Source organism: Scyliorhinus torazame, chromosome 15 (assembly GCF_047496885.1).
Source record: "Scyliorhinus torazame isolate Kashiwa2021f chromosome 15, sScyTor2.1, whole genome shotgun sequence".
In the NCBI taxonomy this organism is placed as follows: Eukaryota; Metazoa; Chordata; class Chondrichthyes; order Carcharhiniformes; family Scyliorhinidae; genus Scyliorhinus; species Scyliorhinus torazame.
The window spans coordinates 213,661,014-213,673,966 of NC_092721.1; the positions used below are offsets into that span (position 1 = coordinate 213,661,014).

Genomic DNA, 12,953 nt, shown 5'->3' on the forward strand with positions numbered 1-12,953 from the left:
AGAGATTGACTAGGTTGGGATTGTTCTCGCTGGTGTTCAGAAGAATGAGGGGGAATTTCATAAAGACTTATAAAATATTAATGGGACTAGACAGGGTAGATGCAGGGAAGATGTTACCAATGGGCTGTGTGAGGAAACCGGAGCACCCGGAGGAAATCCGCGATAGTTTACAATGGGATGAGAGAAGAACTAGCTAAGGTAGACTGGGAGCAAAGACTTTATGGTGAAACTGTTGAGGACCAGTGGAGAACCTTCCAAGCGATTTTTCAGTGTCCAGCAAAGGTTTATACCAACAAAAAGGAAGGACGGTAGAAAGAGGGAAAATCGACCGTGGATATCGAAGGAAATAAGGGAGAGTATCAAATTGAAGGGAAAAGCATACAAAGTGGCAAAGGTTAGTGTGAGACTAGAGGACTGGGAAATCTTTAGGGGGCAACAGAAAGCTACTAAAAAAGCTACAAAGAAGAGTAAGATAGATTATGAGAGTAAACTTGCTCAGAATAGAAAAACAGATATACAAATATATAAAACAGATTCTACAAATGTATAAACAAAAAAGAATGGCTAAGGTAAATATTGGTCCTTTAGAGGATGAGAAGGGAGATTTAGTTATGGGAGATGAGGAAATGGCTGAGGAACTGAACAGGTTTTTTGGGTCGGTCTTCACAGTGGAAGACACAAATAACATGCCAGTGACTGATAGAAATGAGGCTATGACAGGTGAGGACCTTGAGAGGATTGTTATCACCAAGGAGGTAGTGATGGGCAAGCTAATGGGGCTAAAGGTAGACAAGTCTCCTGGCCCTGATGGAATGCATCCCAGAGTGCTAAAAGAGATGGCTAGGGAAATTGCAAATGCACGAGTGATAATTTACCAAAATTCACTAAACTCTGGGGTGGTCCCGGCGGATTGGAAATTAGCAAATGCGACACCACTGTTTAAAAAAGGAGGCAGGCAGAAAGCGGGTAATTATAGGCCAGTGAGCTTAACTTTGGTAGTAGGGAAGATGCTGGAATCGATCATCAAGGAAGAAATAGCGAGGCACCTGGACGGAAATTGTCCCATTGGGCAGACGCAGCATGGGTTCATAAAGGGCAGGTCGTGCCTAACTAATTTAGTGGAATTTTTTGAGGACATTACCAGTGCGGTAGATAACGGGGAGCCAATGGATGTGGTATATCTGGATTTCCTGAAAGCCTTTGACAAGGTGCCACACAAAAGGTTGCTGCATAAGATAAAGATGCATGGCATTAAGGGTAAAGTATTAGCATGGATAGAGGATTGGTTAATTAATAGAAAGCAAAGAGTGGGGATTAATAGGTGTTTCTCTGGTTGGCAATCAGTAGCTAGTGGTGTCCCTCAGGGATCAGTGTTGGGCCCACAATTGTTCACAATTTACATAGATGATTTGGAGTTGGGGACCAAGGGCAATGTGTCCAAGTTTGCAGACTACACTAAGATGAGTGGTGAAGCAAAAAGTGCAGAGGATATGGGGTGCTTTTGCTAACACTGTTGGGAAGGTTTTAAACTAATGTGGCAGGGGGATGGGAACCAGATTAGGAAGTTAGAGGTCAGTAAAGAGGCAGCAACTAAAGCCAGTAAGGTACTAGATAATAAACTCAATGTGACTAAGGGGAAGAGTAGACAGGGAAGAAATGATGAACGCAAAGGGACAGGTGGTCTGAGGTGCATTTGTTTCAATGTGAGAAGTGTAGCAGGTAAGGCAGATGAACTTAGGGCTTGGATTAGTACCTGGGAATATGATGTTATTGGTATTACTGAGACTTGGTTGAGGGAAGGGCAAGACTGGCAATTAAATATTCCAGGGTATAGATGCTTCAGGAGGAATAGAGAGGGAGGTAAAAGGGGTGGAGGAGTTGCATTACTGGTCAGAGATGATATCACAGCTGTGATTATGGAGGGCACAATGGAGGATTCGAGCACTGAGGCAATATGGGTAGAGCTAAGAAATAGGGAGGGTGCAGTAACATTGTTGGGACTTTACTACAGGTCTCCCAAAAGCGAGCATGACGTAGAGGTACAAATATGTAGACAGATTATCGAAAAATGTAGGAGCAATAGGGTAGTCGTGATGGGAGATTTTAACTTCCCCAACATTGAATGGGACTCGTGTAGTGTTGGGGGCGTAAATGGAGCAGAATTTGTAAAGAGCATCCAGGAGAGTTTTTTAGAGCAGTATGTAAATAGTCCAACTCAGGAAGGGGCCATACTGGACCTGGTATTGGGGAATGATCCCGGCCAGGTGGTTGAAGTTTCAGTCGGTGATTACTTTGGGAATAGCGATCACGATTCCGTAAGTTTTAGAATACTCATGGACTAAGACGAGAGTGGTCCTAAAGGAAGAGTGCTAAATTGGGGAAAGGCCAAGTATAACAAAATTCGGCAGGAGCCAGGGAATGTGGATTGGGGGCAGCTGTTTAAGGGTAAATCCACATTTGAAATGTGGGAGTCTTTTAAGGAAAGGTTGATTAGAGTGCAGGACAGACATGTCCCTGTGAAAATGAGGGATAGAAATGGCAAGATTAGGGAACCATGGATGGCGGGTGGAATTGTGAGACTAGCTAAGATGAAAAAGGAAGCATACATATGATCTAGGCGACTTAAAACTGATGAAGCTTTGGAGGAATATCGGGTCAGTAGGACAAATCTCAAACGCACAAGAGGGCTAAAAGGGGTCATGAAATATCTTTGGTTAACAGGGTTAAGGAAAATCCCAAAGCCTTTTATTCGTATATAAGGAGCAAGAGGGTAACGAGAGAATGGATTGGCCCACTCAAAGGGGGCAGCAAGGTAGCATTGTGCATAGCACAATTGCTTCACAGCTCCAGGGTCCCAGGTTCGATTCCGGCTTGGGTCACTGTCTGTGCGGAGTCTGCACATCCTCCCCCTGTGTGCGTGGGTTTCCTCCGGGTGCTCCGGTTCCCTCCCACAGTCCAAAAGATGTGCCAGTTAGTTGGATTGGCCATGATAAATTGCCCTTAGTGTCCAAAATTGCCCTTAGTGTTGGGTGGGGTTACTGGGTTATGGGGATAGGGTGGAGGTGTTGACCTTGGGTAGGGTGCTCTTTCCAAGAGCCGGTGCAGACTCGATGGGCCGAATGGCCTCCCTCTGCACTGTAAATTCTATGACTCAAAGACAAATAGGGAATTTATGCATAGAGTCAGAGGAAATGGGTGAGATTCTTAACTTTGCATCGGTATTCACCAAGGAGAGGGACATGATGGATGTTGAGGCTAGGGATGGATGTTTAAATACTCTAGGTCAAGTCGGCATAAGGAAGGGGGAAGTTTTGGGTATTCTAAAAGGCATTAAGGTGGACAAGTCCCCAGGTCCGGATGGGATCTATCCCAGGTTACTGAGGGAAGCGAGGGACGAAATAGCTGGGGCCTTAACAGATATCTTTGCAGCATCCTTGAGCACGGGTGAGGTCCCGGAGAACTGGAAAATTGCTAATGTTGTCCCTTTGTTTAAGAAGGGTAGCAGGGATAATCCAGGGAATTATAGACCTGTGAGCTTGACGTCAGTGGTAGTCAAACTGTTGGAGAAGATACTGAGGGATAGGATCTATTCACATTTGGAGGAAAATAGACTTATCAGTGATAGGCAGCATGGTTTTGTGCAGGGAAGGTCATGTCTTACAAACCTAATAGAATTCTTTGAGGAAGTGACAAAGTTAATTGATGAGGGAAGGGCTGTAGATGTCATATACATGGACTTCAGTAAGGCGTTTGATAAAGTTCCCCATGGCAGGTTGATGGAAAAAGTGAAGTTGTATGGGGTTCAGGGTGTACTAGCTAGATGGATAAAGAACTGGCTGGGCAACAGGAGACAGAGAGTAGTGGTGGAAGGGAGTGTCTCAAAATGGAGAAAGGTGACTAGTGGTGTTCCACAGGGATCCGTGCTCGGACCACTGTTGTTTGTGATATACATAAATGATCTGGACGAAGGTATAGGTGGTCTGATTAGCAAGTTTGCAGATGATACTAAGATTGATGGAGTTGCAGATAGCGAGGAGGACTGTCAGAGAATACAGCAAAATATAGATAGATTGGAGAGTTGGGCAGAAAAATGGCAGATGGAGTTCAATCCAGGCAAATGCGAGGTGATGCATTTTGGAAGATCTAATTCAAGAGCGGACTATGGAAGAGTCCTGGGGAAAATTGATGTACAGAGATCTGGGAGTTCAGGTCCATTGTACCCTGAAGGTAGCAACGCAGGTCAATAGAGTGGTCAAGAAGGCATACAGCATGCTTGCCTTCATCGGACGGGGTATTGAGTACAAGAGTCGGCAGGTCATGTTCCAGTTGTATATGACTTTGGTTAGGCCACATTTGGAATACTGCGTGCAGTTCTGGTCGCCACATTACCAGAAGGATGTGGCTGCTTTAGAGAGGGTGCAGAGGAGGTTCGCCAGGATGTTGCCTGGTATGGAGGGTGCTAGCTATGAAGAAAGGTTGAGTAGATTAGGATTGTTTTCATTGGAAAGACGGAGGTTGGGGGGGACCTTATTGAGGTCTACAAAATTATGAGAGGTATGGACAGGGTGGATAGCAACAAGCTTTTTCCAAGAGTGGGGTGTCAATTACAAGGGGGTCACGATTTCAAGGTGGGAGGGGGAACGTTTAGGGAGATGTGCGTGGAAAGTTTTTTACGCAGAGGGTGGTGGGGGCCTGGAACACTTTGCCAGTGGAGGTGGTAGAGGCGGGCACGATTGCATCATTTTAGATGCATCTAGAGTATTGTAGAGTATCCAGGCCACACCTGGAGTATTGTGTTCAGTTTTGGTCTCCTTACCTGAGAAAGGATGTACTGGCACTGGAGGGTGTGCAGAGGAGATTCACAAGGTTAATCCCAGAGCTGAAGGGGTTGGATTACGAGGAGAGGTTGAGTAGACTGGGACTGTACTCGTTGGAATTCAGAAGGATGAGGGGGGATCTTCTAGAAACATATAAAATTATGAAGAGAATAGATATGATAGATGCTGGCAGGTTGTTTCCACTGGTGGGTGAAAGCAGAACAAGGGGGCATAGCCTCAAAATAAGGGGAAGTAGATTAAGGACTGAGTTTAGGAGGAACTTCTACACCCAAAGGGTTGTGAATCTATGGAATTCCTTGCCCAGTGAAGCAGAAGAGGCTCCTTCATTAAATGTTTTTAAGATAAAGACAGATAGTTTTTTGAAGAATAAAGGGATTAAGGGTTATGGTGCTCGGGCCGGAAAGTGGAGCTGAGTCCACAAAAGATCAGCCATGATCTCATTGATTGGCGGAGCAGGCTCGAGGGGCCAAATGGCCTACTCCTGCTACTAGTTCTTATGTTCTTATGATGGGGTGTCCAGAACCAGGGGTCACAGTCTGAGGATTCAGGGTAAACAATTTCAGACAGATATAAGGAGACATTTCTTCACCCAAAGAGTGGTGAGCCTGTGGAATTCATGACCACAGGAAGTGGTCGATGCTAAAACATTCAACATATTTAATAGACGGCTAGATGTAGCACTTGGGGAGAATGAGATCAAAGGCTATGGAGAGAAAGCAGGATTAGGCTATTGAGTTGAATGATCTGCCAAGATCGTGATGAATGGCGGAGCAGGCTCGAAGGGCCAACAGACCTCATCCTGCTCCTATGTTCTATGTAGCTAACCCCGTGCTGTACCTGTCCTGGGATTGTTTGAGAAGGACAGTGTAGAGGGAGCTTTACTCTGTATCTAACCCCGTGCTGTACCTGTCCTGGGAGTGTTTGATGGAGACAGTGTAGAGGGAGCTTTACTCCGTATCTAACCCTCGAAAACAGCGCGAGAGCTGGGACATTGAAAACAGCGCGGGAGGAGAGAGAGTCGGGACATTGAAAACAGCGCGAGAGGAGAGAGAGCCGGGACATGGAAAACAGCGCGGGAGGAGAGAGAGCCGGGACATTGAAAACAGCACGGGAGGAGAGAGAGCCGGGACATTGAAAACAGTGCGGGAGGAGAGAGAGCCGGGAAATTGAAAACAGCGCGAGTGGAGAGAGAGCCGGGACATTGAAAACAGCGCGGGAGGAGAGACAGCCGGGACATTGAAAACAGCGCGAGAGGAGACAGAGCCGGGACAGTGAAAACAGCGCGAGGAGGAGAGAGAGAGACGGGACATTGAAAACTGCGCGAGTGGAGAGAGAGTCAGGACTTTGAAAACAGCGCGAGTGGAGACAGAGTCGGGACATTGAAAACAGCGCGGGAGGAGAGAGAGCCGGGACATTGAAAACAGCGCGGGAGGAGAGAGAGCCGGGACATTGAAAACAGCGCGAGTGGAGAGAGAGCCGGGACATTGAAAACAGCGCGGGAGGAGAGACAGCTGGGAGAGTGAAAACAGCGCGAGTGGAGAGAGAGCCGGGACATTGAAAACAGCGCGGGAGGAGAGACAGCTGGGAGAGTGAAAACAGCGCGGGAGGAGAGAGAGTCGGGACATTGAAAACAGCGCGAGAGGTGAGTGAGGCAGAACAGTGAAAACAGCGCGGGAGCTGAGTGAGCCAGGACAGTGAAAACAGCGCGGGAGGCGAGAGAGCCAGGACATTGAAAACAATGTGAGTGGAGAGAGAGTCAGGACATTGAAAACAGCGCGAGTGGAGAGAGAGTCGGGACATTGAAAACAGCGCGGGAGGATAGAGAGTCGGGACATTGAAAACAGCGCGAGCGGAGTGAGAGCCGGGACATTGAAAACAGCGCGAGTGGAGAGAGACCCGGGAGATTTAAAAAGCGTGGGAGCTGCGAGTCGGAGCGGAGATTTAAAAAGATCGCGGCCTAGTTTCGGGAGCCGTTTGGGGGGTGGGGGAGGAGCACTCTCTGTCAGGGAGAGAACCTGAGAACATCTAAGACATTCAGAACGTAAGTAAGTGATTTTTACTCATTTTTACTTTTATACCTTTTTCAAAGTATTTTTCGAGGGTTAGATACAGAGTAAAGCCCCCTCTACACTGCCTCCATCAAACTCTCCCAGGACAGGTACAGCACGGGGTGAGATACAGAGTAAAGCTCCCTCTACACTGTCTCCATCAAACTCTCCCAGGACAGGTACAGCACGGGGTTAGATACAGAGTAAAGCTCCCTCTACACTGTCCCCATCAAACACTCCCAGGACAGGTACAGCACGGGGTTAGATACAGAGTAAAGCTCCCTCTACACTGTCCCCATCAAACACGCCCAGGACAGGTACAGCACGGGGTTAGATACAGAGTAAAGCTCCCTCTACACTGTCCCCATCAAACACTCCCAGGACAGGTACAGCACGGGGTTAGATACAGAGTAAAGCTCCCTCTACACTGTCCTTCTCAAAGTGTGTGTGTCGTGGGGAAACTGAAGTGACATCACAGAGAAGCTGTGACCTGAGTGGCTGGTTGGGAATCTACACTAAATTAAAAAAATTAAGCATTGGTAACTAATTAAACATAATTACTTATAATTTAGAGGGATATCTAAGCCAGAGATCGGAGAGTACTATATTTAGCTTTCAGATTTATATTAGAAATCTAGTGCTAGGAAACAGATAGTTAACAGTAACTTTAAACATTAAAAAAAAAAAAAACTTTTTAAAAAACCTTTTTAATTTTAATTTACTAATTAATTGACGCAATGTCAGTTAGAGGGGTGCAGTGCTCTGACTGTGAGATGTGGCAGGTCCGGGAGGCTTCCAGCGTCCCGGATGGCTTCATCTGCAGAAAATGCACCCAACTGGAACTCCACACAGACCGCATGGTTCGGTTGGAGCAGCAATTGGATGCACTTAGGAGCATGCAGGTGGCGGAAAGCGTCATAGATCGCAGTTATATAAATGTGGTCACACCCAAGGTGCAGGCAGAGAAATGGGTGACCACCAGAAAGGGCAGGCAATCAGTGCAGGAATCCCCTGTGGTTGTCCCCCTCTCGAACAGGTATACCCCTTTGGATACTGTCGGGGGGGGATAGCCTATCAGAGGAAAACAGCAGCAGCCAGAGCAGTGGCACCACGGCTGGCTCTGATGTTCAGAAGGGAGGTCAAAGCGCAGAAGAGCAATAGTAATAGGGGACTCTATAGTCAGGGGCACAGATAGGCGCTTCTATGGACGTGAAAGAGACTCCAGGATGGTATGTTGCCTCCCTGGTGCCAGGGTCCAGGATGTCTCCGAACGGGTAGAGGGCATCCTGAAGGGAGAGGGCAAACAGGCAGAGGTCATTGTACATATTGGTACTAACGACATAGGCAGGAAGGGGCATGAGGTCCTGCAGCAGGAGTTCAGGGAGCTAGGCAGAAAGTTAAAAGACAGGACCTCTCGGGTTGTAATCTCGGGATTACTCCCTGTGCCACGTGCCAGTGAGGCTAGAAATAGGAAGATAGAGCAGCTAAACAGCCAGTACTTGGAACTATGATGTTGTTGCCATTACAGAGACCTGGTTGAGGGAAGGGCAGGATTGGCAGATAAACGTTCCAGGATTTAGATGTTTCAGGCGGGATAGAGGGGGATGTAAAAGGGGTGGCGGAGTTGCGCTACTGGTTAGGGAGAATATCACAGCTGTACTACGGGAGGACACCTCAGAGGGCAGTGAGGCTATATGGGTAGATATCAGGAATAAGAAGGGTGCAGTCACAATGTTGGGGGTTTACTACAGGCCTCCCAACAGCCAGCGGGAGATAGAGGAGCAGATAGGTAGACAGATTTTGGAAAAGAGTAAAAACAACAGGGTTGTAGTGATGGGAGACTTCAACTTCCCCAATATTGACTGGGACTCACTTAGTTCCAGGGGCTTAGACGGGGCAGAGTTTGTCAGGAGCATCCAGGAGGGCTTCTTAAAACAATATGTAGACAGTCCAACGAGGGAAGGGGCGGTACTGGACCTGGTATTGGGGAATGAGCCCGGCAAGGTGGAAGAAGTTTCAGTAGGGGAGCATTTCGGGAACAGTGACCACAATTCAGTAAGTTTTAAAGTGCTGGTGGACAAGGATAAGAGTGGTCCTAGGATGAATGTGCTAAATTGGGGGAAGGCTAATTATAACAATATTAGGCGGGATCTGAAGAACATAGATTGGGGGCGGATGTTTGAGGGCAAATCAACATCTGACATGTGGGAGGCTTTCAAGTGTCAGTTGAAAGGAATTCAGGACTGGCATGTTCCTGTGAGGAAGAAGAATAAATACGGCAATTTTCGGGAACTTTGGATAACGAGAGATAGTGTAGGCCTCGTCAAAAAGAAAAAGGAGGCATTTGTCAGGGCTAAAAGGCTGGGAACAGACGAAGCCTGTGTGGAATATAAGGAAAGTAGGAAGGAACTTAAGCAAGGAGTCAGGAGGGCTAGAAGGGGTCACAAAAAGTCATTGGCAAATAGGGTTAAGGAAAATCCCAAGGCTTTTTACACGTACATAAAAAGCAAGAGGGTAGCCAGGGAAAGGGTTGGCCCACTGAAGAATAGGCAAGGGAATCTATGTGTGGAGCCAGAGGAAATGGGCGAGGTACTAAATGAATACTTTGCATCAGTATTCACCAAAGAGAAGGAATTGGTTGATGTTGAGTCTGGGGAAGGGTGTGTAGATAGCCTGGGTCACATTGAGATCCAAAAAGACGAGGGCCTAAGGGCCTGTTCCTGAGCTGTACATTTCTTTGTTGTTCTTTGTTCTGTACCTGCCCTGGGAGAGTTTGATGGGGACAGTGTAGAGGGAGCTTTACTCTGTATCTAACCCCGTGCTGTACCTGTCCTTGGAGTGTTTGATGGGGACAGTGTAGAGGGAGCTTTACTCTGTATCTAACCCCGTGCTGTACCTGTCCTGGGAGTGTTTGACGGGGACAGTGTAGAGGGAGCTTTACTCTGTATCTAACCCCGTGTTTGATGGGGACAGTGTAGAGGGAGCTTTACTCTGTATCTAACCCCGTGCTGTACCTGTCCTGGGAGTGTTTGACGGGGACAGTGTAGAGGGTGCTTTACTCTGTATCTAACCCCGTGCTGTACCTGTCCTGGGAGTGTTTGATGGGGACAGTGTAGAGGGAGCTTTACTCTGTATCTAACCCCGTGCTGTCCCTGTCCTGGGAGTGTTTGATGGGGACAGTGCAGAGGGAGCTTTACTCTGTATCTAACCCCATGCTGTACCTGTCCTGGGAGTGTTTGACGGGGACAGTGTAGAGGGAGCTTTACTCTGTATCTAACCCTGTGCCGTACCTGTCCTGTGAGTGTTTGATAGGGAGAGTGTAGAGGGAGCTTTACTCTGTATCTAACGCCGTGCCGTACCTGTCCTTGGTGTGTTTGTTGGGCCACTGTAGTTTCTTCCAGAAACTTCACCATGAACTCGACAATTCTTCCAGAATCTCCACCAGGAACCCGAGCATTCTTTGAGAAATTTCAACAGGAACTTGAACATTCTTCGAGAAACTTCACAGTGTACTTGAGCATTCTTCCAGAAACTTAACAAGGAACTCAAGCATTGTTCCAGAAACCTCATTAGGAACTCAAGCATTCTTCCAGAAATTTCACCATAAACTCATGCATTCTTCCAGAGACCTCACCAGGAATTCAAGCATTTTTCGAAAATCATCACCATGTACTTGAGCGTTCTTTGAGAAGCTTCACTGTGTACCCAGGGATTCTGCGGGAACCTTCACAGTGTACTCTATCAGTCTTCCAGACACTTAACAAGGAACTCGAGCATTCTTCCAGAGAGCTCACCAGGAACACGAGGATTCTTTAAGAAACTTCATTAGTCCCGAAAGACGTGCTGTTAAGCGAATTGGACATTCTGAATTCTCCCTCAGTGTATCCGAACAGGTGCCGGAGTGTGGCAACTGGGGGCTTTCATAGTAACTTCATTGCAGTATTTACATATGCTTACTTATGACAATAAAGATTATTGTTACTCTGGGCAGTGGGAGGAAACCGGAACACCCGGAGGAAACCCACGCAGACACGGGGAGAACGTGCAGACTCCGCACAGACAGTGACCCAAGCCGGAATTGAACCTGGGACCCTGGAGCTGTGAAGCAGCAGTGCTAACCACTGTTTTACTTACAAATCGGGTGTCCATAAGCCATTGAAGCAGTCAAGGACCCAAGGAAAATATACAAAGTTTGGTTAATTCAATTATGTTGGGACTCCGGGGTTTGTGGGACTGGAATTGACCGCACACATGCTCAGGGTGTGATAACACCTCCTGCACTCTTCATTGAATCAGGGTTGATCCCGTGGCTTGGTGGTAATGGTAGAGTGGGGGATATGCCGGGCCAGGAGGTTGCAGATTGTGGTGAATACAATTCTGCTGCTGCTGATGACCCACAGCGCCTCATGGCTGCCCAGTCAAGTTGCTAGATCTGTTCGAAGTCTATCCCACTTAGCACGGTGTTAGTGCCTCACAACACGATGGAGGGTATCCTCAATGTTTGCTGATTGTCGGACACATATACCACATTACAACTCTCAATGAAATTCAAGAAGATTTTGTTGTCTGAAGAGTGTTTTGGGTTCATGTTGGTTGTGAAAGTTCGCATTGCTTCTCCTTTTTGTGTCACAGCTGGTATAGAAATATGAAGCGGGAGTGGATGCTGAAACATCGGAATGTCCTGTGGAGCTGCCTGCTCCCAGCCATCCCTCACTTCGGAGCTGCTTTGCTACAGATTTCCAGGTATGTCCATTAACATAGGAAAATAAGAACATGGGAATTAGGAGCAGAATTCAGCCCTTGGAGCCTGCCCTGCCATTCAATCTGATCATGGCTGATCTCTTCCTGGTCTCAACCGTGGGCAGCACGGTAGCATTGTGGACAGCACAATTGCTTCACAGCTCCAGGGTCCCAGGTTCGATTCCGGCTTGGGTCACTGTCTGTGCGGAGTCTGCACGTCCTCCCCGTGTCTGCGTGGGTTTCCTCCGGGTGCTCCGGTTTCCTCCCCCAGTCCAAAGATGTGCAGATTAGGTGGATTAGCCGTGGTAAATTTCCCTTAGTATCCAAATTTGCCCTTAGTGTTGGGTGGGGTTGCTGGGTTGTGGGGATAGGGTGGAGTTGTTGACCTTGGGTAGGGTGCTCTTTCCAGGAGCCGGTGCAGACTCGATGGGCCGGGTGGCCTCCTTCTGCACTGTAAATTCTATGATTCTATGAAATCCACCTCCCACCTGTTGCCCATATCCCTTTAACCTGTTTTTAAAATCAGAAATATACCTATCTTCTTGAAACCATTTAATGACTCAGACTCCACCGCACTATGGGGTAGCAAGTTACACAAATTCACCACCCTCTGCGAGACGTAGTTCTTCCTCATCTCCGTTCTAAACCTACCGCCCGTCTCAACCTGTATCTGTAACCTCTCATTCTAGATTGCCAACAAAGGGAAACATTTGGTCGTTGTTTACTTTATCAATCCCATTTAATATTTTGTACCCCTCGATGGGACCACCTCATCCTTCTAAACTCCAGCAAGAATAAGCTTGATGTCATCGTGGCTCAGTGAGTAGTACAAACAAGGAACAAAGAAATGTACAGCACAGGAACAGGCCCTTCGGCCCTCCAAGCCCGTGCCGACCATGCTGCCCAACTAAACTACAATCTTCTACACTTCCTGGGTCTGTATCCCTCTATTCCCATCCTATTCATATATTTGTCAAGACGCCCCTTAAATGTCACTATCGTCCCTGCTTCCACCACCTCCTCCGGTAGCGGGTTCCAGGCACCCACTACCCTGTGTAAAAAACTTGTCTCGTACATCTACTCTAAACCTTGCCCCTCTCACCTTAAACCTATGCCCCCTAGTAATTGACCCCTCTACCCTCTGGAAAAGCCTCTGACTATCCACTCTGTCTATGCCCCTCATAATTTTGTAGACCTCTATCAGGTCGCCCCTCAACCTCCGTCGTTCCAGTGAGAACAAACCGAGTTTATTCAACCGCTCCTCATAGCTAATGCCCTCCATACCAGGCAACATTCTGGTAAATCTCTTCTGCACCCTCTCTAAAGC

General features: G+C 47.5%; 1 protein-coding gene across 1 annotated transcript in view; it reads left to right on the forward strand.

Annotated features, from left to right (window-relative positions):
- Positions 1 to 12,953, forward strand: part of LOC140391352 (dynein heavy chain domain-containing protein 1-like) — a 225,875-nt gene that overhangs the window by 33,638 nt on the left and 179,284 nt on the right. The window contains exon 5 of the mRNA XM_072475931.1: positions 11,519 to 11,629. Coding sequence (XP_072332032.1) covers positions 11,519 to 11,629 — 111 coding nt within the window. The remainder of the gene's footprint in view (positions 1 to 11,518; positions 11,630 to 12,953) is intronic.